Raw genomic sequence first — 25573 nt, 5'->3', positions numbered from 1 at the left:
TTTGGATAGAGGACTTATACAGTTAATGGTAGGGCCCTGGGGACTGTTGCTGAACAAACACCTAGTTCCTTGAAAGTAGAATTGTAGGTAGACAGGGTGGTGAAGAAGGCATTTGGCATACTTGCCTTTATTAGTCAGTGCATTGATCTAGGAGTTGGGGCGTTATGTTGTGGCTGTGCAGGACATTGGTTAGACCACTTTTAGGATGCTGCATTCAATTCTGATCTCCCTGCTATAGGAAAGATGTTGTTATTGCCAGGATTGGATGAATAGGGCTAAAGCAAGAGGCCGTTTAGGCTGAGGCTGTTTTCCCTGTAGCGTCAGAGACTGAGTGTTGACCTTGTAGAGGTTTGTGAGATGATGAGGGGCATGGATAGGATGAAAAGCTAAAGTTTTTTTTCCAGAGTAAGGGAGTCCAAATCTAGAGGGTATAGGTTTAAGGTGAGAAGGGCAATGTTTTCATGCATAAGGTGGAATAATCTGCCAGAAGTGGTGGTGGAGGCTGGTACAATTACAACATTTACAAGGCATTTCTTTGTGTACGTGAAGAGGAAGGATTTGGAGGAATATGGGCCAAATGTTGGCAAATGGGAGTAGGTTAGATTAGGATATCTGGTCAGTGCGGATGAGTTGGATTAAAGGATCTATTTCCATGCTGTATAACTGTATGACTTTATGACCGTAAACAAACAATGATTGATGTTATTTCACGGTTGGGCTGTGAGAGTGTGACTGGCTTTACTAGTGTGACAGGTTGTGCATCTCAAGTACAGAATGCACGATACTCATCACATTGAACCTTTAGGTTCCCCTGAAGTGAGCAAAGCAAGCTAATTTCTTGTTTAAGCATTATGTTATTTCTACCTAATAATGCTAGCACTTTCAGGGTGTAGTCCAGTTAGTCACATTTCACCACTCTTTCCAAATAACCTTGTGATTCTTTTCAGTCTTTGCTTCAAACTCCTAACCACCTGATGTCGAAAAAAAGAGAAAATTTTATCCACATTTCTATCTGAATTCATTTATTAACTATCTTAAATTTATAGTCCCTGATTGTCAACCTATCAGTCACTGGAAGCCAGTTCTCTTCATGTATTCTGAACTGTTCATGGTCTGAAATGTTGTTTTCAATTTTCATTTGTTAATACAAATGTCTGAATGGTCTTGTGCTATTAATTTTGATTTCAGGGTCTATATCCAGAATCTCATGGTGTAATTGACAATCGCATGTATGATGTGGACATGAATGCCTCTTTTAGCCTTCGAACAGAGGAAAAATTCAATCCCCTTTGGTACAAAGGACAGCCTGTGAGTATTGAACTCAATAATATTTTGAGTATCAGAACAGTAAAATTGATGGTGTAGTACACAGAAGGGAATTTAATTTCCTCTTCTTGGACGGGTAGTTATTTAGTCAGGCAGGAAGCTGACAGGGAGCACCAAGGAAAATCTGCTACTAAAGAGAGTGGATGAAGTGTATGGCATGGATGCATTTACCAGGAAATGAGAGTAGATTATGGTGGAGAAGGGAATAGAGGCTTAAAATGATTGAGAGAGATGAGGACACCCAAGTGGAGCATAAATGCTGGGTTTGCCAACCAATCTCTCATGCTGTCTCTCTCATGTGCTCGCTCTCTCTCTCTCTCTCTCTCTCTCACACCAATCAATTTCTCTCTCTCTCACGCACACATGCCAATCAATTTCACTCACAAACACACATTCCAGCTAATTTCTCTCACAAACACGCACTTTTTTTTGTGGTTTACATCCAATATAGTCTTGCATAAAGAAGAAATGTACATTCAATTGACATTTTGCACAGGGACTGCATTCACTGGAACCCAGTGTTGAACAGTTCCTGAGGTCCTCTGGAACTTTAAGGATCAGGCTGGTACTTGGACAGGATCTGGACTCCCTTTGACAGCAGACAGCAAGAGCTGACACCTGAAACTGTCCAATACTAGCAGCTAAAGCAATGTCTGCTCTCAGAAAAGCACTCTGTCTTCATCAGGAACTGCCAATATATCTTAGGAGAGAAGTAACTGAGAGGTATTACAGCTTCCAGGGTGGGTGATGCTAGAAAGGGTGGCAAAAGCGTAGCTGACAGTAAATCACATGGGTGTGCCAGCCTTCCTTGATGCTGTATCCACAAAGTGGGCCCCGAGTGCATGTGCATGATGGACCCACCTTTAGCTGACCATGGGAAAACTCAATAGGATTTGTTGAGCAATTGTTCCTGATGCAGTGAGTTCAGTTCTGGTCATTGCTAGAATTACTATTCGTAGACATTTAACAGTCATCGTTTGACCACTAACTACCACCTCCCAGTGATTAAGCTCTGGGTGGAACTGTGAGGGCCAGGGGTCTCTGTAATATTGTTGGTCTTGGTATTTACATAATCTGCTGATGTAAGGAAAGGATAATTCAGCTCAGAAACCTCTTCCTATGGCTTCATCTTGACACAGGGCTCAGTGATTAAGACCATGTGACATTACATCACTTCCTGTGATAGTATGTCTTATTAGCATATTGCACAGTTTAAATACCCCATTTTACTTTGATTCCATCTCCAACTGTACCTTCTCCCTCCAGAGGAGCGTGGAATTCTGTTCCTAACATCACGGAACAATTCAGTCGCTTGGTTTGTGCAGAGATAATGCAACGACCTTTCAAATGACACAAAATATTCTGTGTTACTGGTTAAATATTAACTGCACCATATCAACATGTGCCTTTTTGTTTCTACTTAATTGCTTATCCCAGTCGACAGTGGTTTCTGATTGTGGGTGTAGTGTTAAATTTTGTCACTTCTTAAAAGTAAAAATGTTCATACTGTACTTATTTAGTTCCCATCTCCACATCCTCTGTATCATGCTCCAGATGAGTGGGAAGGTAAACATAGCCACATTTCTTGGCATCTGCTAATATGAGCAGAATTCTGTGCCTGAGCGATCAAAAACTGGTTTTTAAGTCTGCAATTTTTTCTGCTTTTTGTGTGAATAAAATGTGCTCAAGTCGAATTGAGGAACCTAAATCTCCAGTACTGGCATTGTTTATTCTTTTAATTCAAAATAGTTGTCACATGACGCCTGAATCTGCAATGATTCTAAGTTTGTGTTTGAGTTAACTGCTTTGGACACAACGTAAGGGATTTACTTCAATTCACTTGCAAAACAATATCACTGCTTGTTGTTCTTTGTCAGCTATCATAGTGAATCCATTGTCTCCATGCTTAAAGCATTTTCAGTTAAAATCAATTTTAACAGCACTTTGACAACATGGTATTCCCTCTCTAACAAGAGGATATTCTATCAGATGACCAGTTTAAAAATTATCCAATCATTTCAAGTTCAGCTTATTAATGCTGACCTTATTTGACTTGAGAATTTACAGTCAACAATACTAAAAATATTCCAGAAAATATTACAATGCAGCAGTTCCTCTCATGATGCATTTCATTCGTAAATTCTTTCTCCCAAGGGAATAATAAATAATTTAAATTTGTAAAATACTGAAAAATGCCTGTTTTCCACATTGAAATAAAAATTGGACACATGAGATATGCATAGCACGTTGCTAACACTAATCAGAAAAAAAATCACAAGGTAACACATAGGTCGTCTTTACATTTTTGGTATTGGCCATTTTTAATTTTAGTTCTTCAGGTTGAATTTTATATATGTGTATGCATTGGTATCAGTATTGGTTGACACAGCTGTGAACATATTTGACAAAAATGACAATGTTATTTGATCCTCCTGTGATACTTGAAACATTGAACTAGCATCCTGTAAAATAGGAACAATGTCCTGTCTTTATTTTTATCCACTCACAAAATGTGAGTTTTGCTGGCTAGGCCATCAATTATTGTCCATCTCTAGGGTAGATAAGAGTCACTTACATTGTTGTGAGTCTGGAGTCACATGTATGCCACACCAGGTAAAGATGGCAGATTTCCTTCCATAAAAGACATTAATGAACTGGATGAGTTTTTCCAACAATTGAAAATGCTTTCATGGTCATCATTAGACCCTGAAATCCAGATTCTTTACTGAAAGCAAATTATACCTTCTGCCATGGCTGGATTTGAACTCAGGTCCCTAGAACATTATCTGAGTTTCTGGATTAATAGGGCCACAGGACGAATCCAATGTGGCCAATTACCACCTCATAAATCTACTTCAACCATCAACAAAGTGATTAAAGGCATAATCGACATGCTGTCAAGCAGCACTGGCTAAGCAATAACTTGCTCAGTGATTTCAGTTTGGGTTCCACCAGAGCCAGTCAGCAACAAACCTCATTACAGCCTTGGTTCAAATGTGGACAAAAGAACTGAATTCCGGAGGTGAAAAGAGACTGACTACTACTGACATCAAGGCTGCATTCAAATAAGTGCTTCATAAAGGAGCCCTGGTAAAACTAGAGTTAATGGGAATGATGGGAAAATACTGTTGTTTGGAGTCATACCTGGCACAAAGGAAGATTGTTGTGATTGAACTCTGGAGTTCAATCACCTCAGCTCTAGATGTCTCTGTAGGAGTTGTTCTGTGTAGTGTCCTAGGCCCAACCACCCTATCCTGCTTCATCAAAGACATTCTTTCCATTATAAAATCCAAAGTGGGAATGTTCGCTGATGATTGCAGAATGATCAGCACCATTCACTGCTTGTCAGGTACTGAAACAGTCCAGGTCCCGATGCAGCAAGATCTGGACAATATCCAGACTCGGGCTGTCAAGTGGCAAGTAACATTGTGCCAGGAAAGTGGCAGGTAATGACCATCTCCAACAAGAGTGTATCTGACCATCAAGCCTTGACATCCCATGACATTACCATCACTGAATCCCCCACAATCAATGTCCTGGAGTTACCATTGATTAACAACTCAGCTGGACCATCCATATAAACACTTAAGCTTTCAAAGTGGCTAGAAATCCTGCAGCATGTAATTCATCTCCAAACTCCCCAAAGATTGTCCACTGTCTAAAAGGCATAAGTCAGGAAAGAACCACTTGTGTGCAACCTGACACCATCCAGGACAAAGTAGCCACATTGGTAGTATATCCACAATCACTCACTCCTGATGTACAGTAGCAGTGTTATGTATTTCAGAAATTCACCAAGGCTCCTTCAATAGCACTGAACCCACGATCACAACCATCTAGAAAGACAAGGGCAGCAGATACATTGGAACATCAACACCTGCAAGTTCCCCTCCAAGTCACCCACCATCCTGACTTGGAAATATATCACCATTTGGTGTCATTGGGTCAAAATCTTGAAACTCGCTTTCTTACAGCATACACCAAACAGACTGCAGCAGTTCAAAAATGCAGTTCACTGCCATTTTCTTGAGGGCATTTAGGGACTGGCAATAAATGCTGGCCCAGCCTGTGATGCTCACTTTTAAATAAAAATAAGCCTGAAAATCCATTCCAAGCTATAAAGCTGGTCTGTAATTGATCATGTGTTGCTGTTTCTGCATCTGGAGGTTTCACAGTATTTGTAATAGCAGCAGTAATGCTAGCTTCTAGGTTGAATCATTGAATCTCATTTGAAACAGATCTGTGATAAATGTAAGATAGAGCACACAGCCTTTATGAAAGGGACACCTGTTCCTAAAATCTGTCGCAATGAAGCTACGTGTTATGTTCTCTGAGGATAGCACAGAACCTCTGCAAGGAGCCAAATGCACTGAAGAAGAATTTAACCGATGTGCTTTTAACTCAAGATGACCCAACAAAGTATCCGTATTCCCAAGGAGGTGCCAAGAGGGTCCCTTCTCATATTCTTTTCCCCTCACCCCACCTCTTGCATCAGTAGTCATGTCCTAGTTTCCTGTTATGTGTAAGGATAAAACAGCTACAATTTATTTGTCGGAATTCCTTCAGAATGTGTGCCTTGGCCAGCATAATTAACGATCCCTCCCACCCCGGTTATATTCTTTTCCACCTCTTCCATCAGGCAAAGATAGAAAAGTTTGAATACATGTATGAACACCTGGATGATCTCCAGACTGATTTTGCAATAGGATATGACTGACCAACCATCAAGGTCCAAACTGATTTCAGTTACTTGTCAGTACTAACACTGACCCAATTCCCAGACTTGTGTTGGATCAATTGCCTTATTGACAGTGGCCAAACCCTATGGACTACAAATGGTTCAGCCCCTGGACTGACTGTGATAATACTCCCTGCCTCAACTCTACCCTCTCTTCACTGAACACACCTCGTTTTTGACTTTTACACAAAGCCATTGAGAGCTACAGTTCAATTTGACAGTAAGAATCTGATTTTAGAGCTCTCGCCCAATTAATTCACCATACTTGTCATTACTGTCACCATCTTAGAGAAGGGAAAGTCATTGTCTCTGTTCCTACATCCACTTCAAAATTGTACTTTTTATTTTAAATTGCCTCTCTTCACCTAATGATCAAATGTAGCAGTTCACACTTTCTCTCACTATTAAATTCCATCTATGTGTCTGCTTATTTTACCAATACGTTTGCATTCTCCCCTCATTTGTTTACTACACTGTAGAGATTTTTTGTCAACTGCAGACTTTCAGACCAGACTCCGTATGTCCATGTCACAGTCATTGATCTCTATCAGAAACTACTTATCATTCTAGGCGGAGCCTTCGTACTGATTTCTAGGTATAACGGGATCTTTCTGTCCAAAGCTGAGGGTGGTCTTGAGAGGTTGTTGTTCAGATTGGAGGCCTGTGATCAGTAGTGTTCCACAGGGATCGGTGCTGGATTTACTTTTGTTTGTCATCTACATTCTCATCTAAATAATTTATATAAAAGTCATGGTTAGTAAATTTGAAGATGACACCAAGATTGGTGATATAGTGGGCAGTGAAGAAAATTATCTAAGATTACAAAGAGGACATGATTAATTGGCTGAGGAGTGGTAGGTGGAGTTTAGCTTAGATAAATGTGAGGTACTACATTTTGGTATTACAAGCAAGGACAGGACTTATCCAGTAAAAAGTAGGGACTTGGGTAGTGTTGTACAACAGAGAGACCTAGGGGTTTAGGTACATAATTCTTTGAACTTTGAATCACATATAGGTCGGGTTGTTAAGAAGGCATTTGGCACGCTTGTCTTCATTTCTCAGACCTTTGAGTAGACGAGTTGGGATGTCATGTTGAGGTTGTACAGGGCATTGGTGAGGCTTCTTCTGGAGTACTGTGTCCGGTTCTGGTTGCCCTATTTTAGTAAAGATATTATTTAGCTGGAGTGAACTTGAAGAGAGCTTACCAGGACGTGGCCAGGAATAGAGGGTTTGAGTTATTGGGAGAAGCTGGTTAGGCTGAGACTTCTTTCACTGGAGTGTAGGAGGTTAAGGCATGACCTTTTCGAGGTTTATAAAATCATCCGAGGTATAGATAAGGTGAATGGCAGGTGTCTTTTCCCTAGGGTAGGGGGTTTCAAGACAAGGGGGCATATTTTAAGGTGAGAGGAGAAGTATTTAAAAAATACATGAGGGGCAATTTTTTGAACACACTGGTTCATATGTGAAATGAGATTCCAGAGGGAGTGGTGGATGTGGGTACAATTGCAACACTTAAAAGACATTTAGATAAATACATGAATAAGAAACGTTTGGAGGGTTACAGGCCAAGCACAGGCAAGTGGGACAAGTGTGGTTTGGGATTATGGTTGGCATGGACTGATTGGACAGAAGGGTCTGTTTCTATGCTATATGACTCAATGCTATATGACTCACTTGATGTTTTAGTACTTGCTCATTTGAGCCAAATCTGACCCCTGCCTTCGCTTGACATTTTGTGTCTCACCTCTTAGCATGAGATACATCACAGAGGCTCACAATTCTGCTGTGCCATAAAGCGCAGAGTCAAAGCCTGGAGGTTTGTTATGGCTATCAGTGGTTCTCAATTAAGTCAAGAGAGAGAGCTTGCAGTAAGGGGGTCCTGAGACAGTGAGTTGAGGGGACCCTCTGATAACGGTTGAGGGGCTTGTTCAGGGTCAGGATGCTGCCCACGTAAGGGATGATGAACTGAATGCTGGGCAGTGCGCCAGCCATCTGTCCTGCTGTGGGCTGTTTTCCGCTTGGAATGAGAGAAAGGCAGCGTTAAAGGAGGGAAAATGGTAAGACGTGGCGAGAAAGCTTACTGGAATCATGGAGAGAAATCCTCCATAAAATTCAATGAGAGTGACAGAGGGAAAAAAAGGTAAGATTCAGCCCAAAATGTCCTGCTGCTGCCAAGCACCCATCATTTGGTTATTTGTGTCTGCATGAATGAAAATAAATGATTTTTTTTCTTTCACAATAAATAGGAATGTTTGTGAATTCTGTTAAAGGTTGTACAGAGATTTGATATTAGTTACTAACTTTATTTGTTCTTCTTATAGTTGTGGTTGACAGCAATGTATCAGGGTCTGAAGACCGGTACCTTTTTCTGGCCTGGATCTGAAGTCAGGATAAATGGAACATATCCAAACTTTTACAAAGTGTATGATGGGTGTGTAGAACAATAGCTATGTTTTTTTTACTTACCAAAATATCATTCAGTTTATGTTTTAAGTTAGTGGAGGCAGTGTCATTATCTTTGCACTTTATTTTGACAAGGCAAGGTGTTGTTGGGAGGATGTCTACATCCTCCCACGAGGAGGTTGAACAGTTCATTAACTTCACAAACACCTTCCACCCTGACCTCAAGTTCACCTGGACAATCTCCGACCCTCCCTCTCCCCCCTTCCTGGACTTCTCCATCTCCATTTCCAGTGACCAGCTCAATACGGACATCTACTTCAAACCCACCGACTCGCACAGCTGTCAACACAACACCTCCTCCTAACCATCCCTCCTCTGAAAACGCAATCCGTTGCTCACAATTACTCTGCCTCCGCCACATCTGCTCCTAGGAGGCCCAATTCCACTCCAGAACATCTCAGTTGGCCTCCTACTTCAAAGACCCCAATTTCCACCCCCCGTGCCCTCCAGCGCATCTCCTCCACTTCGCGCACCTCTGTCCTTGAACCCCACCCCCCCAATCGCAACAAGAACAAAACCCCCCAGTTCCGGTTCTCACCTTCCACTCCACCAACCTCCGGAAACAACACACCATCGTCTGCCATTTCTGCCACCTACACTCAGACCCTACCTCTAGAGATATATTTCCCTCCCCACCCAATCTCAGCATCCGCAGAGAGCATTCCCTCTGCAACTTCCTTGTTAGGTCTACACCCACCTTCCATTCCCGGTACCTTACCTTGCCACCGCAAGAAGTGTAAAACTTGAGTCCACGCCTCCCCCCTCACCTCCATTCAAGGCCCCAAAGAATCCTTCCACATCCAACAGAGATTTTGCTACATCTCCAACCACCTTATCTGCTGTGTCCGTTGCTCTCGATGTGGTCTCCTGTACATTGGGGAGACAGGACACCAATGTGCGGAATGTTTCTGAGAACACCTCTGGGGCCACGCACCAATCAACCTCACTGCCCCGTGGCTAAACACTTCAAATCCCCCTCCCCCTCCTCCAAGCACATACAAGTCCTGGACCTCCTCCACTGCAAGATCCTCACCATCTAATGCCTGGAGGAAGAACGCCTCATCTTCCACCTTGGGATCCTCCAACCACACCGCATCAATGTCAATTTCACCAGTTTTTTCTCCTCTCCCCTTCCTCCAACTTGGTACAGCCCTCTTGAACTGTCCTACCTGCCCATCTTCCTTCCCATCTATCTGCTCCACCCTTCACTCTGACCTATCGCCATTACCCTCCAGTTTCATCTACCTGTTGCATTCCTAGGTCCCTTCCCCAGCCCCACCCTCCTTCCATTTATATCTCAGCCCACTTGGAAACATGCCCACATTCCTGATGAAGACCTTATGCTTAAAACGTCAACTCTTCTGCTCCTCAGATGGTATCTGACCAGCTGCGCTTTTGCGGCGCCACACGTTTTGACTCAGATCTCCAGCATCTGGAGTCCTCACTTTCTCCACATACGTCCTTTACCATCCGTAGTGTGCACCTATTCCTGCTGTATCACGAATACTGGACAGTCTCTCCATGTGGCCTAATGACACCAATGGGGAATGCTTCGACCAGAGGTTCTCAGTGACAATCAGTGGATGACTCTAGATCTGTAGCTGTCAATGAAAGGCAGATTCACCAAGGGTAGAAAATCGTAAGTTCTACAATAAATAGAAAGTAAATTCCAATGATTTAATAACTCAAATAGTAAAGATGAAAATGACCTTTCATCTATTTGGGGTTATTATGAATTAAAGATCATTTCCTAGTTATGTGGTTGTAAAACTTGTCTTTCATTTAGCACTGAAACTTAAGAATAACTACAAATTCACAGAATTGCATATTTTCCTCTTTTAAGCTCTATTCCATATGAAGAAAGAGTTTTCACTATTCTTAAGTGGCTTGATTTGCCAAAGGAAAGCAGGTAATTATTCATATTTGTAAAATCTTTGGTTGGCATGATTAAGCAGAATGTTTGAAATATATCATTCTTATTGCTGTTTAGTACATTAAAACACAACTGGTCATAAGTTTTGAATTATCTTTTCCTTTGTTCCAACAAGTCACTGTGCTGATTTGAGGTGTGGTTCCACAGGCACTGGTTACCAGTCCAAGAAGACATCCGAATGACTGTTCATGTATGAATTTGCAGGAAGTGTTAGCAGATTTTCTGGGTCAAAACACAGCTGTATTCAGTCTTGCTCACATTTATGGCCCATGCTTCCATCCAGGGACCCCTTGATATCCTTTGGTCCTAAGCTGACTTCAGCTAACTTTGCACAAGTCAGGCGTTCAAAATAGAATGCTTCCTGGTCTCTGACCTCTCATACCACATGAAACAGCATATTTACATATTGAACTTTAGGAATACAACATGTTATAACTAATCCTCTTTACCATGAATGTGGAATTCTTGAAGCAGAAAAGCACAACTTGTTGCTGGCTGCTTTAATGACTTTTCCAGCATTGTGTTTATTCAGCTGGCTAGCATAGTTATGAGTTTATTTATTCTCATTGCCCTAACACTGGGCTGAACAGAAGGAAACTTCCAGATTTTAATCTCCAGAATGCCATTTAACAATTTGCAATTTTACATGGTGAGTCAGTTAGAAACAGCTCACTCCTTTAAATGAAAAGAAGCACTGAAAACAATGATTTTGTTTGAAACTGGCAGTTTTTATTTCTAGGAAAAGAAATTGTTGTTCTGTTCTCATCCCTCCCACCCTACACCACCTTTGATCATTACAATTTTGCTGATCAATTAAAAGGAAACTGAAAAATAATGGAACTGCCTAATTTTTCAATTATTTATCCAACTGCCCCTTTAAGTGAGTTTTTTTAAGAGTAGCTCCTGCTCCTACTATTTCCTGATGATAGTAAATTAGACATTTTGTACTGAAGGGAAAATTTGGTATTAACAGCTTTAGTTAGCATATTTTATGTAGGTCTGACAGTGCTTCATGTATGGTGAATTATTTTGGAGTGTGGTGACTGCTATTTATGTTGGCGGATCTGCCATCAGTACACAGCACGATCCAAAAGATGAGAATTGTTTTGATTGGAAGGTTTGATGAACTTAGGGATTTTCATTATTAATAGGTAGAGACCAGATCGTGGATATGATTATGAGTATCCCAGCAGTAAGAACAGGCTTCAAAAGGTATTCAGCTAAGTCAGTATGCTAACTTCCTCGCATTCCAGGATGTAAGTCCCAGCCATCCTGAATGGCAACTGTCTGGTGAGGAATATCAACTTTGAGGTCACACTTTGCCACCTGATCTCTTCCAACCCTAAACAATTTCAGGCTTTAGTTGTGTTACCAATTTCACATTGTTATGAAGGAATCTTGAATGTGCATTATTTTGGAAAGTGGATGATTCTATTACTTAGCTGTCAACATTCTAAACCCATATTAAGATCAAGTGTTTGTACATTTGCGGTCTTCTGCCATTATAAATTATATGTTCAGGAGGTTGGTAGGTGTTGGTCTTTGATTAATACTCCCTTGTCAAACAGTAGATACAGTTAGTAATCTCTTTGCTAAGAGATCTCATCAAACCCTTCTTTCCAATTCATCTTAAAATTTTCAGCTAACTATAACTGTAGTCAAACTGTCTACTTTGTTTGCATTTCTCTGCATCCTTTAGAATCTTTCTTAAGTACGGTCACATTTCTAAGTGAAGCTATTGATGTTATAACTAAACATTAATTATTAGTGATCTAGAGCTTTACTCACTGACAGCACATATTGGAAGTGTGGGGACCCAAATTATGGGCCCCAAATATTTTCTTTTCTTTGTAAAATGACTTTCATAGTTTGTGTCTCAATTACTGCTTGTGAAAAGGCATTTCATTTTTTGAATAATCGACGGTATGAAAGTATTTCATCTGACCTTCTCTCTCAATCTTCCAGTGATATTTTGGAACTTCTTCCCTCTTCTCATCAATCGACTAATCTCTGGAAATAATTATTTATTTTTTTCCATAAAACTGACCGTAATTTTGTAAATCATCAATAGACATTAATGCTGCAAAGCATTCGGGTTGTGGGGAGGGAATTCTTTTCACACCCTCCTTCATATTGCAGTGGTGTTTGATTAGATTAGATTACTTACAGTGTGGAAACAGGCCCTTCAGCCCAACAAGTCCACACCGACCCTCCGAAGAGCAACCCACCCATACCCATTCCCTTATATTTTACCCCTTCACCTAACACTATGGGCAATTTAGCATGGCCAGTTCACCTAACCTGCATATTTTTGGACTGTGGGAGGAAACCGGAGCACCTGGAGGAAACCCACGCAGACATTGGGAGAATGTGCAAACTCCACACAGACAGTTGCCTGAGGCGGGAATTGAACCTGGGTCTCTGGCGCTGTGAGGCAGCAGTGCTAACCACTGTGCCACCATGCAACCCACCGTGTTGTTCCAGAAGTATATCATTGTATTGTCATACACACATCCGTACTCAAAATCACATTGAAAACAACAAATTCATTGTCCCAATTTGTATGAAACCCCAGAATGTGATTTGTCTTTTTTGTTGTCTTTGCGCTCATCATTCTTGCCTCTTAATGACACTCATTATTCATACCCCTAGATTAAAAATGATCCTATGTTTGCAAATTCTGAATGCTTCATCTAAAAGTGATTAGCTGTGATGTACCCTGTACCGACAACCTTTTTTGCAATTATTTTTGATTAAGTAAATTATGATGTGCAGTGTTCTAAAAAATCCAGCTGATCCCTTAATGCTTTAGTTATATTCAGAGGATGTTAACTTACATTTTTGGTACCAGCAATGGAGAGATCTATTAATACCTGTCAATATACTCCATTGACCAGAACATGTGATTACAGATTTTTTAAGTGTCAACATGTTCCAGTGTTATTCAGTTGTTAAGAGGTATTACGTATGTGTTCTTTCAAGATAGATTTGTTGTTGTTTTAGGCCTGACTTTTACACGCTGTATTTGAGTGAACCAGATCACGCAGGGCATGTAAATGGGCCTAATAGCAATAAAGTAAGTATATTTGATTCATTATTCTATAAAGCGATTAAGTTAATTCAGTAATTTTATAAACTGTATCAAGATGAGATTGAGCATGTTAACAGTGGACAACATTGCATAATCTTCCTGTAATAATTAATATCACAGTTGCATGCTGCAAGATGAATGACCTTATTTAATCAAGCTCAGTAGAGAGGCTACATTGTTCCCTGGGCAAGGAAAGAGAATTTAAAAATCAGCCCATTGACCCCTGTCAATAATACATTTATGTAAATGTCAGGTAATAGCAGAATTAAATCTGGGTTGAAATAGAGTCATAGAGACGTATAGCACGGAAGCAGACTCTTCGGTCCAATTCATCCATGTCGACCAGATACTCTAATCTAATCTAGTCCTATTTGCCTGCAGTTGGCTCATATCCCTCTAAACCCTTTCTAATTATATACCCATCCAGATGCCTTTAAAATGCTGTAAATGTATCAGCTTCCACCGCGTCCTCTGGCAGCTCATTCCATACATGCACACCCTCTGTGTGAAAACGTTGCCCCTTAACTCCCTTTTTATATCTTTCCCCTCCCACCCTAAACCTATGCCCTTAGTTCTGGACTCCACTACCCCAGGGAAAAGACCTTGTCTCTTTACCCTATTCATGCGCCTCTTGATTTTATATATCTTATAAGGTCACCCCTCAACCTCCAATGCTCCAGAGAAAACAGCCCCAGCCTATTCAGCCTGTCCCTATAGCTCAAATCCTGTAACCCTGACAACATCCTTGTAAATCTTTTCTGAACCCTTTCATGTTTCAAAACACCCTTCCAATAGAAAGGAGACCAGAATTACACACAACCATAAGACATGCAGTTGTAGAAGCATATTTGCACAAACCTCCATTAATGAGATCAACACTTGCCAAAAACTTGCATTTTCTATCTGGACTAATCGGATAGCCCCCTACATTAATAAGATCTCATAAATGATTCATCTTTAATAATATAGCTGAATAAAGAGGAGTGAACTTCAAGGGTGCACAGACTCCCAATAGATTGGAAGGGCTGATCTCATCGGAGGAAGAGGATGACTCGGCCATGGCACGGATTGGACGGGAGATGCGGAAGGGGATTGTTTTACTATATGAACAGATTCAGCTAAACAGGAGGTATTCAGGCTTGGGGTACAGAATGAAATTTTGCCAAGAAGATGTAAATGCGATCAATCTGATCTTGTAAAGGTGTAGCTAATCAATGCTTGAGGCCTGATGGCCTGCCAAAGCAATGTCATTGTGTCAAACCTGCACTGATGCACCAACAGTTGCTATAAGTGAAGATTCTGGAGTCTTAACATCACAGGGAGTTGGACTACTCTGTTGTGAGGAGCTCCTATTTTGTTTACTGTTTGAGCATAATCAATCTAATCTTGCATCTCCATTTAACAATAGGTGCTTTTGTACACAGTGCAGTGAGTACACAAAAGGAACAGTCCACATCAGTGTAACTCTGCAATTATCCACTCAATTATCTGCCCAAAGCGAAGTTCTCCACATTCGGTCACTTCCCTGCAATTGTGCCCTTGTTGCCTTGGAGGAATCAATGATGGCCTACTCATTTTCTGATTGCTGTGGCAAACCCATGCTCATTGTGAAGTGACCCATTGAACCTCTCCTGTGACAGCCTTGTTTGTAGAGGCAGCCTTCATCACTGGACCCTGCATTACTGATCTCCCTCTATCTACGAGCCCAGGGTGATGAAGGAGCTGAGTTGTGGCACCCTTGTTTCCTACTGTTCTATCCTTGACCCTTGGTTAGAACTCCCAATGGATTGAGGGAAGCTGTCACTGGAACCCAACAGGTATCCCCTCCAGCTCTTTTTTTGAGCCACTAGCATGTTTGGCCTGTTTAGTGCTTCATGTATTTTATAGGAATCATTGGGCAAATTCTGAACAGACTGGTCCAAGCTCTGTAAAGCACCATTATTACAAAGGCACTTAATTTTGCCTGGAGGTTTTGTGTTCTCATTTGTAATATTGATCAATTACGCTCAAATTACACACAAATCCAAGAACAAAAGGATCAAGCTTTCAAGATTCATCCAAATTCTTTGGAGATGCACTTGTACATTACAATGCTCAAGGAAGTTGAAGATAGAAAATCAGAGACTTGCAGAAGCTTTTTCTTGCACCTTATTGAACATTAAGAGAAGGGACTCTGAAAATATTGCTGTTAATAACATTGCTCAAATAATAAGAGACCACTCATAATATTTTAAACTTACTGCCATTTAATTATTAACAGTTGCTATTTCCTTGCTGGCAAACAGCACCCACAACAATGGCTACCCATACTTATTTGTAATTTCCCCACACCAGAAGCAATCCACCTCCATAACCATACCCATGGCCACCAATTGGCTGGTGAACTTGTCACCTCACCGATTAAGTGCTCACCTTCGACAAGATTTGGAAAGTTTCCAGGGGCAATTTGGTGACCCAGAACTTAAATCCCCTCCCCAATACTTAGCTTCCCTGTAAAAATCCAGTCTAGGGCTCTGTAAAAAAACTATTTTTGAAGTTCTATAATATTTGGCATAGTTACAAATTTCAATTTAAAAAAAAGACCACTTAAGAAATCATCTTAAGAACATTAGGTTATTTGTTATTTCTCATTATTAAGTGCTGATTATACGTTGTTTGCTTAGCTAAAATAAACAGTGGCCTCGGACAAAGAGCAGCAGCAGCAATGACATGAATGACAAAGACAAAGAGATTGTGAAGATCATTTTGGCCTTGGTTTGAATTACAAAGTCAACACTTTTTTTTTCCTTTCTCACAATATATAGATGGCAAAAGCACTAGAAAAGGTGGACATGATAGTCGGAATGCTGATGGATGGGCTCAAGCAAAGAAATCTAACACAATGTGTCAACCTTATTCTGTTATCTGACCATGGTATGATACTGGAGCTACACAAAACTCCTGCAATGCTTCCCATTGCTTCTCACAGTTTTCCATATTGCATTATTGATATCATTAGCAAATTTCAATATTGCTTGCTTTGTTCCCATAAACAGGGTGTTGATTTACAGTAAATATGACCAGTCGAAAGGAAGAATTGTGTGCAATTATCTATTCTATCTTTCCAACTTCTTCTTATCCTTTTAGTTTTGTCTTTTTCTCTCTTCTTTCCAACCAGATCCATGTCCCTGTTGCCAAAGTCCTCCTAACTTTGTATCCCTTTGCTCTCCGTGGTATCTTAACAGGTACTTTTGAAAACTGATAGAAAATTGCATCTATTGGATTGCCCCATATCAATTCTATTGTTCTACAAATAATTCAGCAGGTTGGAATCTTAGCTTATGTAGCCCCATTTTCAGTGGTGGATGTGGAAGGGAGCATCCTGTCTACACAGGGACAGGCTATCTTAGGCTACTGCCCTAATCCCAGTTCATTACCTGTGTGTGTCCAAACATCTTGGGAAATCTTGAAGCAGTGGTGGCAGGAGGTCCATATTGCTTGATCAGTGTAAGGCCCTGAAAGTCTTGTTACCATATTTAATGGGCAGCCAGACGTGCATTCACACACTGCAGGTTCCTCCCTTGGTCAACCTGCCTCCCAACCCCTGCTGGTCTGCCTCCAGTTAGAGGTCAGCCTCTTTGCCTTAGAATCCTGCGAGCCCTGTGCAGCTAAGTGTGTGGTCATTGGAATCTCAATCAAAGCAGCATAACATGAATGAGCATGCCCAAAGAGCTGCTGCTAACCTCAAGTCCAGCTATGACAAGACCTCACCTGGTGCTGACCTGTTATACTGTCAGGGATCAGAAGGCTGGTATTACTCACACCTGGAGAACTTAGTTGGGAAAGGTAACTTAATTCTGGTGAGCTGACCTTTTAATGACCATACTTTTTTATTATTCATTCACGGGATGAGGGTGTCACTGGCTGGGCCAACACTTATTGCCCATCACAATGCTGTATGTCTGGAGTCACATGTAGGCCAGGTAAGGATGACAGATTTCCTTCCCTACAGGGCATTAGTTGAATCAGTTGACAATCAACCATGGCATCATGGTCAACATTAAAATCTTAATTCCAGATACTTTATTCAATTCAGATTCCACCATCTGCCATGGCAGGATTTGAACCCAGGTCCCCGGAACATTACCTGAGTTTGGGATTAATATTCTAGCGATAATATCACTAGACTGTGGCCTCCCAAGTGGAAGCATGATATACTGCATGCATAATGGCTTCTCAACAGTTCTCAGGGAGAAGCTGAATCGGCTGGGGCTGTTTTCTCTGGAGCGTTGGAGGCTGAGGGGTGACCTTATAGAGGTTTGTAAAATCATGAGTGGAATGGATAGGGTAAATAGACATGGTCTTTTCCCTAGGGTGGGGAGTCCAAAACTAGAAGGCATAGATTTAAGGTGAGAGGGGAAATATATAAAAGGGACCTAAGGGGCAACCTCGTCATGCTAAGGGTGGTATGGAATGAGCTGGCAGAGGAAGTGATGGAGGCTGGTACAATTACAGACGTTTAAAAGGCATCTGGATGAGTATATGAATAGGAGGGGTTTAGAGAGATACGGGTCAAATGCTGGCAAATGGGATTAGATTTATTTAGGATATCTGGTCTGCGTGGATGAGTTGACTCGAAGAATCTGTTTCTGTGCTGTACATCTCTGTAACTCTAGGAGATTTACTAGGATACTGCCTGAATTAGAGACTAGGGTTGTTTTCTGTGGAGTGGCGGAGGCTGAGGGGAGACCTGATAGAAGTTTATAAACGTCTGAGAGGCATAGATAGAGTGATAGTCAGAATCTTTTTCCCAGAGATGAAATGTCTAATATCAGAGAGCATGCATTTAAGGGAAGAGGGGAAAAGTTCAAAGGAGATGTGAAGAGCACAGAGTGGTAGGTGCCTGGAACGCAGTGGCAGTGATTGGAACATTTAAGAGTTTTTATATAAACACATGAATAAGCAAGAAATGGCAGACTGTGGGCCGTGTGCAGGCAGAGGTGATTAGTTTAACTTAGCATCATGTTTGGCACAACATTCTGTGCTGTACTGTACAATGTACTATGAATTGTGATTGGTAGAAGTGTTGCCATAAAAGTGTTGTTCTTGGATCCTTGGGTCTGGCCTACTGATGATGGGCACTGCCCTTTGTAGGCGGGAGCTCCTCATCTTCAATCTCATCTTGATTTCTGAAGTTGCAGAAGTCATTAGCAGTGGCAGCCTTTCTGATGCTCAGGAATATGATAACCCCTGAACGTTGGATAACTAGCGAAGTTCTTAATTCAGGCTAAAATAAAACTGAGAATTGCAGATGCTAGAATTCGTAAACAAAAATTGCTGGATAAACAGTTCTGATGAAAGTTCACTGGACCCAAAATTTTGACTCTGTTTTCTCTCCACAGATGCTACCAGACCTTCTGAGTTTCTCCAGCAATTTCTATTTTTGCTTCTTAATTCTGGCCCTTCTGACCTGTATGATAAACACTTTCAACTTTTTTTAAAAAATTCTTCTCTTTTGAAACTCCTTCAAACTTCATAACGTGCTCTTGCTTTACATGCAGCTGTTCTGATACTAGACAGCTGCTGAACTACAGCTACCTCTCTTAAAGTGGCAATACTTGCTGGAAAAGAGCTTTTAAAGAGCCCACAGTGGCTTTGTTTGGTCCTACTAGAGATGAAGGCATAGCGAATGGGAACAGAGGAGGGACTTTGGTCTATGTAATGTCATGGCCAGTTTTCGCCACTCGCCCATGATCCTGTACAATGGTTCCCAGAAACGTCCGAACAAAAGGACCCAGTTTGACATCAATGAAAATGTAATTAGATTTAGCTGTGTTGTCTCTCATTGTCAATACCCTGCAATATTTGATGTTATTTGCAAATAATGGATGGCACTATGAGGAAGACACTGGAAATCTGGTCATATCTGTCCAATTTTACCTTGGTATGACTACCTCCCTTCACAGTAAGAGTGTTTAAGAGCAAAAGAAAAGTCAGTGATGAGAAATGGTCATTGAGCCCATTGAAGTTCATCCCTGAACTATATTACAATGTGGTTTCAGCTTTATTAGCAGATTATTGCAAACATTTATCAACTTTAAGAAGTCTTCTCTAAATGTCTTCTCTTTTAATTTTACATTTCATTGATTTCATTTTGTGTTCTGATCCACTGGTCCTAGTTTATTTTAAAGCTGTTCCTAATCAGCACTCCATCCGCCATCTTAAATATTCACTCTCTTCTCCAACAATGCACAGTGACAGCAGTGTGTAATAACTACAAGAGGTAATACAGCAACTCAAGGATCCTTCCGCAATACTCTCCAAACCCATGACCTTTGCCAACTAGAAGGACAAGGATATCAGACACATGAGCAAATCACCATTTGAAACTTCTCCTCCAAAGCTCCACACTATTCTGACTTGGAGTTGTGTCACATTCCTATACTATCACTGAATCAAAATCTTGATACTCTCTTCAGAACAACACTGTGAGTATACCTACACCATACGGACTGTAGTAATTCAAGAAGATAGCTCATTGCAATCATCTTGAGAGCTGCTAGGAATGGGTTACAAATTCTACAATCATCATGTGCCAAGAAAAACAAAAAAAATTCATCTATTTGACAAAATGCTATTTAATATTTCAAGAACTCAAAAATTAGATGATGTCAAAAACATCGAGATGCGTTATGGACCAGCTGGTTGAATAAGAACCAAAAATGTCCCCGAGATATATTACACATGCTGGTAATCAAAAGTATTAAGTATCGCTGATATTATCTAAGCCAATTTCATAACGCGCACAAGTAAACTATTTGGCTGAGCAGGTTACAGGGGCCATTCAATCAGATCTTGGCTACTAGAATTGGGGTTTTGAGTCCGTTTTCCTGTCAGTCCATAATTCTTGTTGGTCAAAGTCCATCTAGCTCAGCCTTGAATGTATTCAATGACCTAGCCAGCACTGTGTTCTACAGAAAGAATTTCACAGACTAACAGCCCTCTGAGGGGAGAAAAAGAACTCCTTGTCTCTGATCTAAATGGACAAAGCTTATTTTAAAAATGTGTCCCCTAGTCCTAGACTTCACTATGAGGGGAAGCATCCATTCAGCATTTTCTTTCTCAATTTCATTGACTTAAATGAAGACTGCTCTGTTCTCTTTAAATTTCTGAAGCAGCTCCAGTATTTTACTGAGATTTTGTCTTTGGAATATTCTATAATTTGTCTCTTGTACCTTTCCAAATGGTAAACATAATTTTAGCTGCTTGGTCATGTGGTGACATTTACAGAGTTCTGTTGATACTTTAGTGGAAAATAGAGAATCAGGTAACAAAAACTTTTATTGTTTGTTCAAAAATTGACCTGTTTTAGTTGTTTGTACAGTGTAATGAGATGACTAGTCAGTTTATGTAAGAGTATTCTTCAGCTATCTAAATTCAGCACAAATGAGGTACATGGATACCATTTACTTGAAGGTCTATACTGCAGCTAAACTAATAGGTAGAGTACAAAGTGGTCTCTACATGACATCAGTAACAATTTAAAGTTGCTATAGATCCAGAGGATCACAGGCTGCTTACTCATCACAGAGGGGAAATTGGTGGTGAGTTTAACCTAGGTTGCCACACTGCAGGCAAGGGGTAAGATTTATAAGGCGAGACCTTCCTAATGATCTTAGTCAATGCAGTATGTATTTGCCTGGAATGCTGTCGTGGATGGAGCCTGTGATGCCAGATTCTTAGCTCATTTTCATGTTGAACTTTTGAAGGGATATTATTCAAAGGTGATAAAATTTATAATAAAGTTTTGTTGTTTTACAGAAATTTTATATTCACTCTAAATTCATTGGCTTTCCTTGACTTTTTCTATCTTGCAGGAATGGAACAAATTGACTGTAACAAGGTTGTATATATGAGTGAATACTTAGATAAAGTCGAAAACATTGAAATGCGTTATGGACCAGCTGCTCGAATAAGAGCCAAAAATGTCCCCGAGGATTATTACACATGTAGGTAATCAAAAATATTAAGCATTTCTGATCTTATCTAAGCAGCCAATTAGCAAAGAAGATTTACATTTTGCTTTTGTGAAATCATATTATCTATGTTCCCAATCATAACAAGAGAATGCAAACTATTTATGCTGTTGACTTTTTCAGAATCAACAAAAATATATCGAACTACTGCAGCAGTATTTTATCAGCAAGGAAATGATAGGAGACAGTTTACACAATGCATAATCCATAGTGTCTATACCATCCAAACAAAAGGGAATGTAAGGCACATGCTGAGAATACTTACTTTCCAATCCCCATTACCACAATTAGAATAATCCCGAGGTGCTCGTGGTATTGAAGTTTATTACCTAATGTGTGTGGGGATTGCTGTGTTATCAGAACCTTCTCAAGGTAACTCCTCATATGTTCAAAATGTGAGGACAGTTTGCATAAATGTGGAGCTTTATTGTGTAGGACATTGTGAATGAGTTACTTAAAATGTCAAAATGAGTAGATGGAATAGATTCCAAGCAGTTATTCCCTCTGAGGGCATTGAGAACAGGGATTTTTAAATTCAAGCTAAGCATTTTGGTAGGAAAATTAGGAACATTGCATGTGACAAAAGGCTCTCTCCCAGAAGCTATGAATGCCTTGTGAGATGTTTGCAATTTCAATATTGAAATTAGCATTATTAAGTTAGGATATTATTATGATCTAGTGGCCCCAGTTATTATGAGGTAAGCTCAGTTGACGTTAATAGCAGACAAGTTAGATTCCTGACAGAATTCTGGCTGGATGGATTTTTTTTTGCAACCAAATTGATCTTTTGCTAAAACGTAACCACCTTTCTTTTAACAATAAATCAAAAATTTATGAACGATAGAAATGAAGCTTAACCAAAGAAAGTCTCTATTTCCTCATAGCTCTGATTCAAAGATGTTTAAACACAGTAGAAAAACCCAAACAATCAATATAGATTGAATAGAAGACCAGTTTTATATTAGAATTATTGCACCCTGGCACAGCATATAAACATTGTTACAATTCTAAGATGATCTAACTATACCTCTAGCAGGACCCAGTCCTGCACATGTCCAATGATGAGAGAGATTCTTTTATTTTTTTAATACTTTAGGCTTGAAGTAATTGAAACTTTAATTCATCTGGAACTGTCGATAACTCTTTCTTTATTACTATTAGTATATTTTATAATCATCACCATTATCATCCTTTGCTTCCTCCTGTCTTAGCTTCTTTCAAGTACAACATTATTCCTTATGTAGCTTCAATTTGGTTTCTTTTTAAAAATAATCGAAAACTTAACTTCATTTCCACTGACTATATCTCAAAACTCCAGTTTGGGATTAATATTAACTTCTTAATCTAAGCTTTCTTTACTTTAACTCCATTTCTTAGGAAAGCTGCTTAGCACATGTTACTCCATCAAAAGTCTTTTCAGTACGTCAGTGCTCAATATATGCTTCTCTCTCAAATGACTTCCCAACACAGAGAAGGTCTCATCCTAAGTCCTTCGGGTAGTCGCCTCGGAACTCCAGATGACTTCCACTTTTTGAAATTATGCTTACTGCCGTTTTTAAAAGGCTAATTGCTAACTCCAAACACACTGACAAGCACAGATATCTAACTTAGAATTCAAAGAGCCCAAGCATGCAGTAAATGATATTAGAATACATTTGTGAATATCTCAGTTTCATCACAATATTCAGTTTTAAGGAGCAAAGATGGTTGAAGGTAATTAGGCTAAAGATCAGATATGGTCTGATTTCACAATGATGGACCAGACTTGACAGACCAGCCGACACTGGTTCTTTTGCCCTCCTCGCTGAGTTCCACACAATCAATTTTTGTGTTACTTAAAAATTCTCGATATTGCACAAGTCCAAATTATTAATGTATATCACAAAAGTCAGAGCACCGAGCACTGAGCTTTGTGGAATTCTATTGGAAATAGCCTTTGTGTCACAAAAACATCCATTGGTAATTATGCTTTGATTCTGTTACATACCAGGTGAGATCCTCTGAAATCATTTCAAGAAAGTAGATAGTTTGCTAGTTGTTTTAATCAGGTGTAACACGGATATTCCAGAAGTGATGAAGTTGGTCAAACCACTTAGTTTTAAGCAAAACAGATTTTATTTACAAGTTTACCAAGTGAAACACAAACAAATGAGAACATGGAATAACTTAACTTATCTGAAAACCCAACAAATTATCCCATCTTAATGATGCAGTCCAAATTCCTGCAACAATCCCCATAAACACCCCTTGGCAAAAAAGGAAAAATCAAACGCAGGTTCTTACAGGAGAGAGATGTCAGAGAGAGGGGGGGCAGGATCAGTATGGACCTGCTTCTTTGGGTCCAGCAACTTCACACTGCCTGACTGCTTTCGGTGAAGAGCCAGGCAACCAACCCAGAGAAAAGCTGAGCTGGGAGAACTGGCCACTACCCTTTCATTGTATAAGTGTTCTTTTGAAAACTTGAAAGCCTTTTTCCTGAGGTAGTATCTGTTAGCTATAATCAAATTGGCCCTATAACCTTTCAAGCCTAGACCTTTTGGAATTGCTGTTTTTATGACCTGTCTGGAAAAAAAATGCCAAGCACAGCAACATCATCACATTTCCTGCTGCTAAACTGACTTTGTATCCAGCCCTGGATTCCTTTTTTTTATTAACAGTCTACCTTACGTCGTTCTTACCTCTGTGTAGTTTACATCAGTTGTACTACCCTCATCAATCATTCGGGTTATTTCTTCAAAAAAACTCAGATCAGTCAAATCTGCTTGATGTAAGGGGTATCATATGCTTGAATTCTCCATGTTTGGACAAAGGCCAAGGTCAGAAGGTCATGAGCTTCAGATTCCTTGCAGACCACTGTCTCAGCACCAGGAAGCAAGTGGTTACAATATAAGTGCTGCTTGATAGAATTTGTTGCTGACACCTTTCATCACTTGTTGATGTTTGAGAGTAGTCTGTGTGGTGATTGGATTGGGTTTGACCTGCTTTCTGTGATCAGGCATATTTAAGCAAATTTTTACCCGGTCTTGTGGTTCTGTTCGCCAAGCTGGGAATTTGTGTTGCAGACGTTTCGTCCCCTGTCTAGGTGACAACCTCAGTGCATGGGAGCCTCCTGTGAAGCACTTCTGTGTTGTTTCCTCTGGCATTTATAGTGGTTTGTCTCTGCTGTTTCTGGTTGTCAGTTCCAGCTGTCCGCTGCAGTGGGCGGTATATTGGGTCCAGGTCAATGTGTTTGTTGAAAGAATCTGTGCCTCACAACACACTTCACATTCAGCAATCAAATATATGAACAAATCAATGGCACACCCATGGGCTCACCCATCTCTGGACTCATAGCAGAAGCGGTAATCAAAGATTAGAATAAACAGTCTTACCGCAAATTCAACCCAAACTCTGGGTCAGATATGTAGATGATACCTTTGTAATCATTAAAAACACAGAAATAGAGAACAAACATCGGATTATCAATGCCACACTCACAGGAATCCGATTCACCAGAGAGGAAGAAAAGGACAACCAACTCCCATTTCTAGACATGATGGTACAGAGAATACCGAACGGAGAATTCACCACAAAGGTATACAGGAAAGCCCCACACACAGACTAAGTCCTGAACTACAAAAGCAACCACCCCAACACAAACAGAAGAAGTTGCATCAAGACACTGTTCAAAAGGGCCACAACACACTGCAGCACACCAGAACTGCAAAAAGAGGAAGAAGAACACCTATATAATGTATTCACCAAAAACGGATACCCCTGCAATTTCATCAACAGATGCCTAAGGGAAAGACAACAGAATGAGGACATGCCACAACCCAAAGGACTAGCCACACTACCATACATCAAGAGCATTTCCGAACTGACAGCCAGACTACTACAACCACTCATAACAGCACACAAACCAACATCCACTCTCAGACAACAACTCACCAGGACAAAGGACCTGAGACCCAGCATGAGCAAAACCAATGTAGTGTACAAAATCCCATGCAAGGACTGCACAAAAC

The 25573-nt window shown here is 40.4% G+C and overlaps 1 protein-coding gene across 2 annotated transcripts in view; it reads left to right on the top strand.

The window, feature by feature from the left end:
• Positions 1 to 25573, top strand: part of LOC122544234 (ectonucleotide pyrophosphatase/phosphodiesterase family member 3-like) — a 147547-nt gene that overhangs the window by 59815 nt on the left and 62159 nt on the right. For both annotated transcript variants that reach the window (XM_043683314.1, XM_043683321.1), the window contains exons 6-11: positions 1189 to 1308; positions 8386 to 8495; positions 10371 to 10436; positions 13464 to 13536; positions 16356 to 16464; positions 21408 to 21539. In XM_043683314.1, the coding sequence (XP_043539249.1) occupies positions 1189 to 1308; positions 8386 to 8495; positions 10371 to 10436; positions 13464 to 13536; positions 16356 to 16464; positions 21408 to 21539 (610 nt within the window). The remainder of the gene's footprint in view (positions 1 to 1188; positions 1309 to 8385; positions 8496 to 10370; positions 10437 to 13463; positions 13537 to 16355; positions 16465 to 21407; positions 21540 to 25573) is intronic.

This window comes from Chiloscyllium plagiosum, chromosome 3 (genome assembly GCF_004010195.1).
Source record: "Chiloscyllium plagiosum isolate BGI_BamShark_2017 chromosome 3, ASM401019v2, whole genome shotgun sequence".
NCBI lineage: Eukaryota > Metazoa > Chordata > Chondrichthyes > Orectolobiformes > Hemiscylliidae > Chiloscyllium > Chiloscyllium plagiosum.
The sequence above is the reverse complement of the archived record's forward strand: the minus strand, read 5'-3'. Positions and strand labels throughout refer to the sequence as shown.